General features: G+C 34.4%; 1 protein-coding gene across 1 annotated transcript; it reads right to left on the bottom strand.

Annotated features, from left to right (window-relative positions):
* Positions 1 to 1,610: 1,610 nt before the first annotated feature.
* Positions 1,611 to 2,135, bottom strand: LOC149254842 (MFS-type transporter clz9-like). The gene has a single exon (XM_089454850.1). The coding sequence runs from the start codon at positions 2,133 to 2,135 to the stop codon at positions 1,611 to 1,613; it is 525 nt and encodes a 174-aa protein (XP_089310976.1).
* Positions 2,136 to 4,925: the final 2,790 nt, after the last annotated feature.

Below are 4,925 nucleotides of genomic sequence, written 5' to 3'. Positions count from 1 at the left end.
ATTCATGTGCGTTCATACAAAATCTATTGAATAGATAATTATTTTATTTTAAATATGACAAATATGTCTAAGATTAATTTAGTCACTTTATTTTTAACTTTTCTTAGTTACCTCAGTTGTTGAGAAGACAAAGACTATTAGTAACTTGAATTTTGAAATAAAAATTTTAACTGTGAAGTGACAATGTAACAATGTTGAATCATAGAAAATGTGAATAATAAGAATATAGTCAATTAAAAACAAAATTCATTGTGATATATCTGAAACTATTTTCTTCTATTGTTCTTATTGCCACACATATTAGTTATTTTCTATTACCATGTTTGAATGAAAAGTGATTGATGATGTTGAATGATGGGAAATGGGAATAATAATAATGTAACCAATTACAAATAGTTTATAGTTTTCAGGAAATTTTGAATGATGGAAAATGAGAATAATAAGAATATAGTCAATTACAAATAGTTTACAGTTTTAGGGAGAAGAAATTTCAGGTAAGTGAACATTTTATTTAGGATGAAAATTCAAGTATTGTAGTTATGGTTGAATTACTGTAACACATAAATCAATTCACATTATGAATAATGTTTATGTGCTTACATTGAGAGAGAGCATGTATGTTGCGGGGGTGAAATAGAGATATAGATGGAGGCGAGAGAGAGGGAAGAAGAGAAAGGAAAATATTGGGAGGGAGGAAGAGATATAGATATGGAGAGAGTAGTGTTAGAGAGAGATAGAAGGGGGAGAGAGAGTGAGAGAGAGAGAGAATGGAAAAGGGACAGAGGGAGAGAGATAGATAGATAGATATGGAGAGAGAGTGTGTATGTTTGGGAGGTGAGGTAGAGAGATAAAGAAGGAGAGATAGCGGGAGATAGAGATATAGATGGAGGGGGAAGAGATGTGCTTACATTGAAATCAATGCACACTATTAATATAATTACATTGAAATTAATGTAAATCATATATCTAGTTCCATTAAATCAGAAATCAACATCTACACTAAAATCAATGCATCTAGTGCAAACAATCAAATAGGATTAGAAATCAACATCTACACTAAAATCAGTGTATGTAGTAAAAACAATCAAATAGGATTAGAGATCAACATCTACACTAAAATCATTTCATCTACTACAAGAAATAAAATAGGATTAGAAATCAATATTTACACTGAAACCAATGCATCCAGTGCAAGCAATCAAGTAGGAGTAGAAATCAACATCTACACTAAAATCAATGCATCTAGTGCACGGTATTGAATATGATTAGAAATTGACATCTACATTGAAATCAATGCATCTAGTGCAAGCGATCATATAGGATTAGAAATCAATATCTGCACTGAAACCAATGGATCTAGTGCAAGCAATCAAATAGGAGTAGAAATCAACATCTACACTGAAATATATGCATATAGTGTAAGGTAATAAGCATCCATGTTATTGGAAATTGGTTCATTATTGAATTGTGTCTCACATACATGTTCATGTGGCAGCGTCCATGTTATTGGAAATTGGTTCATTATTGAATTGTGTCTCACATACATGTTCATCATCATAGAGGTCCCCTTGAGAAAGGTATAGCATACCTTCAATAGCAATAACATCTTCCTACCAATCCACATCTTGTTGGGCATCAACCTGGTCATGTAAGTCCTCCACTTCTTGACCTTCCACATCAAATTCCTCGCTGCAACTAGTATCATTATTAAGAGGATCAATATTTAGTGGATAAATTACAGTCCTCCTAAATCCAGCCTTCATATTAGAAGGCATTAGAGCCCTTTTAAATTCTTTACTTGCAAGACCAGCTAGCTCAAATCTTTTTACCTCCACTCTTGGGTTCTTTGCCATCCATGAAGCTCGCTCTGCCCTAAAATAGTTCTTGGAAGGCCCAAACAATATGACATCAAGGGGTTGCAATCTGTCAATGGTATGAGCTCGTAGTGTTAATAGGTCAATACCCAAATAGTTGACTTCCTCGATTGTCTTCACAGCCATGTGGCTTCCATGGCCATATAAGATTAGTAGGTGTTTATTTTTAGGTGAGACACCACCTGGTACAGATGCAGTGAAGTGAGAAATCCAATTCAGTAAGATTTCATTTGTCATCCATGTATGGGGATGTGCAGCCATGCATGCACCTGGTTCACAATTATGTATATAGCTTTTAATTTGTGTTTTTCCTTTGAATAAATAAAAACCTGGGATTGAAAAACTAGTCGCATTCACACAACAAAGTATAGTGATCCACTCCCTACTCCTAGGAAAAAAAATTGGCACATTTATACTCCCTCTCCTAGCAATTGCCCACATGCCACAATTCCTTCCAGCATGTAAGCCTATTTCTTCATAGTTCCTGATATGGTTTGGGGCATAAGAGTGTTTCTCATATGCACGGGAGATGGTGTCATAGAACTTAGACACAATTGCAGGGTGTAAATTTAAAGCCCTGTCTTTGTCGAGACCCTTGGTTGCTCATAAGGCAAGGTCTCGATGCATTTTTTTTAAACCCACTCCACCTTGATTTTCTAGGAAACCCATATTTGAAGGGGTTTGGTCTCCCCTAACATATTTGAGCTACTATGCATTTGAGTTGTATCAACTCTAACCCATGTCCCATTTGGGCCATCTCCTTATACCACACAACCACCTCGACCTCCTTCTCTTCAATCATAACAGTAACAGGCCCTTTACAGTTTGTATTAGCTAGCCCGTTAATCCAATAATATATGCTTGAGGATGTAATTCCATGTTTTTTCTAATGCACGTACTAAATATCCTCTGAACTCTATGTCATCAATTTCACCTAGAATGTCTTCATTTGTCCACCCTCTTATGGCATTGATCTTCTTAGTTGAGCTTGCACCTCGTATTGTGGTTGAGGGTGGCTCTGTGGTAGATGGCTAGATAGTAGGGTTTGCCACCACATGGGCATTCTCAACATCATTGCATGGAGCATTGACAGCAATGGCATCATCAACCATTTCCTCTTATGATTAAGTGCATCACAATTGTGCACCCTTGTTCCCTCACCTCCTCATGTTCCTTAAGTGATCGACAATTGAAACTCGTGGCATGGATGCAAAAACATGTATATTGTTAAAATTTATTTCTTTTAGTGGAAGTTTTTTAGAAATATAAACTCAGTCTTATTTAATTAAGAAATTTAAATATGAAAATGGTAATCAATAATTTAAACTTGCATAATAGAAATCTAGTCTTATGTATTTCCTGAAATTTAAATATGAATGGGTTAACCAATACATGCAACTTGCATATATTTGAATAAGAAATTTATGTGTTTGCATCGACTTCAATATCCATCCATAGGTTGTATTGTTTTATCGTATCATAAAACACCTCAGTTCCCTACACTGTTAGCTACAACTACTTCCAACTCTCCCATTCTTAGAGGCATGGCAATTACTACATACAAGCTACAAAATTGCTGTGATTGAGGAATGATCAGGCCTATGTGTTTTGATTCAGATGCTCTATTATTTTTGTCTTTGTTGTCTTTGTTTGGCATGATTAATTTTTTGTCTCTATTGAGTCAGATGCTATGGTTTTTTCTCTGCAATTTCAAACAGAAGCTGAATTTCACACACATAAGGCTAATGTTTGTCAAAATTGGAGATCAACATTTGTTTAAATTTGTGCTTCACAATAATCTTGGTAGGTTTTTTTAAGTATCTATAGGACTATATTATACTTCATCATCCTATTCATAAGAAAAAGGGGAATAGATAACATGTGTGAGGAGGTTGTTCTTTCGTTTCTTAAAAGTTCACATGGAGATTTAACTTGGTGATTTCCATGGTGTCTGCCAATAATGTTTTTCAATTTAAGTATCATTATATATTTCTTCCATTGTGTTATTTTATGTTTTGAATAGCTATTGATTGTGATATCGATATTAAAAACTTCTTTTCATAACACATTAAATTTCTAGTCCATCCCATTCTACTTTTACATTATGGAATGATGTTGACTACCTTTTTCCTCCACCACTTGAACAACAAATGTCTTGTTCAACCAATATAACTCATTAAGCTTGAAATATTGGTTTCTTTGGTTCTTAAATAGCTAATCTCCAACGCCCATTCATTAAACTTTACCTTTAGATATTCATTGGAGAGTTACTATTTTTTTCACTTGACAACCTACTCAATGCTAGCCACCTCATATTTTATTTACATACATAATCTATAGTGGAAGTTGACAAACATTCTCATGGAATTTTTCTAGTGATGTGTTGTGACCGTTGTAGGGAATGGTATAATCTGATAGAGGATGAAGTGCCTATGTTGAGCACACATTTGTTTCATAAAGAGAATGGACATATATCTTTAGTGATGGTGTAGGTTTTAAAGAAAATGAACCTTGGATCCCATAATGGCACATGATCTCATTATCCTACTCAAATCATTTCTTAAACTATCACTTGGATGAGCTAGCTTTGTAATGAAATCTCTTGTTCCCCTTTGTTAACATCGTTTCATTATGCTAACATGCACAAGATTATAGACTTAGCTCCTATAGGCCCTTTAAGGATTTTTCATGATCGAAATAGCCCTACTTCTACAAGGTCTTCCTTCATAGGAGGACTTGTATGAGAATTACAACAAAATATAATTTTCTCTTCTGAAATGTTGTTGGGTTTTAAGAAGAAAACTAATCTTCAAATTATTTCTGCAGTTCTTCTACATTTTCCTTGATTTCTTTTCTCTACAACTGCTCTTCAATCTTCAAATTAGCCTTGATATGCTTGAGCTCCTGAAATTTTGCTTCTTCTTTTTATATTTTTTGCTACTTAGACTATTGTGGAGTGGATAAAAATGGAAGGATGATCCTCATTTGGTTTTGGTCTTGCATATTTCAGGGATGGATGGGATTATGATAAAATACCCTACTTTCCCATCT

This window comes from Pinus tabuliformis, chromosome 7 (assembly GCF_031772625.1).
Source record: "Pinus tabuliformis cultivar Carrire ecotype Pingquan chromosome 7, CPIR1, whole genome shotgun sequence".
Taxonomy (NCBI): domain Eukaryota; kingdom Viridiplantae; phylum Streptophyta; class Pinopsida; order Pinales; family Pinaceae; genus Pinus; species Pinus tabuliformis.
Note: the sequence above shows the minus strand (reverse complement) of the source record. Positions and strands in the feature narration are given on the sequence as shown.

Coding starts and splice junctions, on each gene's coding strand:
- LOC149254842 (XM_089454850.1), bottom strand. CDS start 2,135: ATGGCTGCACATCCCCATACATGGATGACAAATGAAATCTTACTGAAT.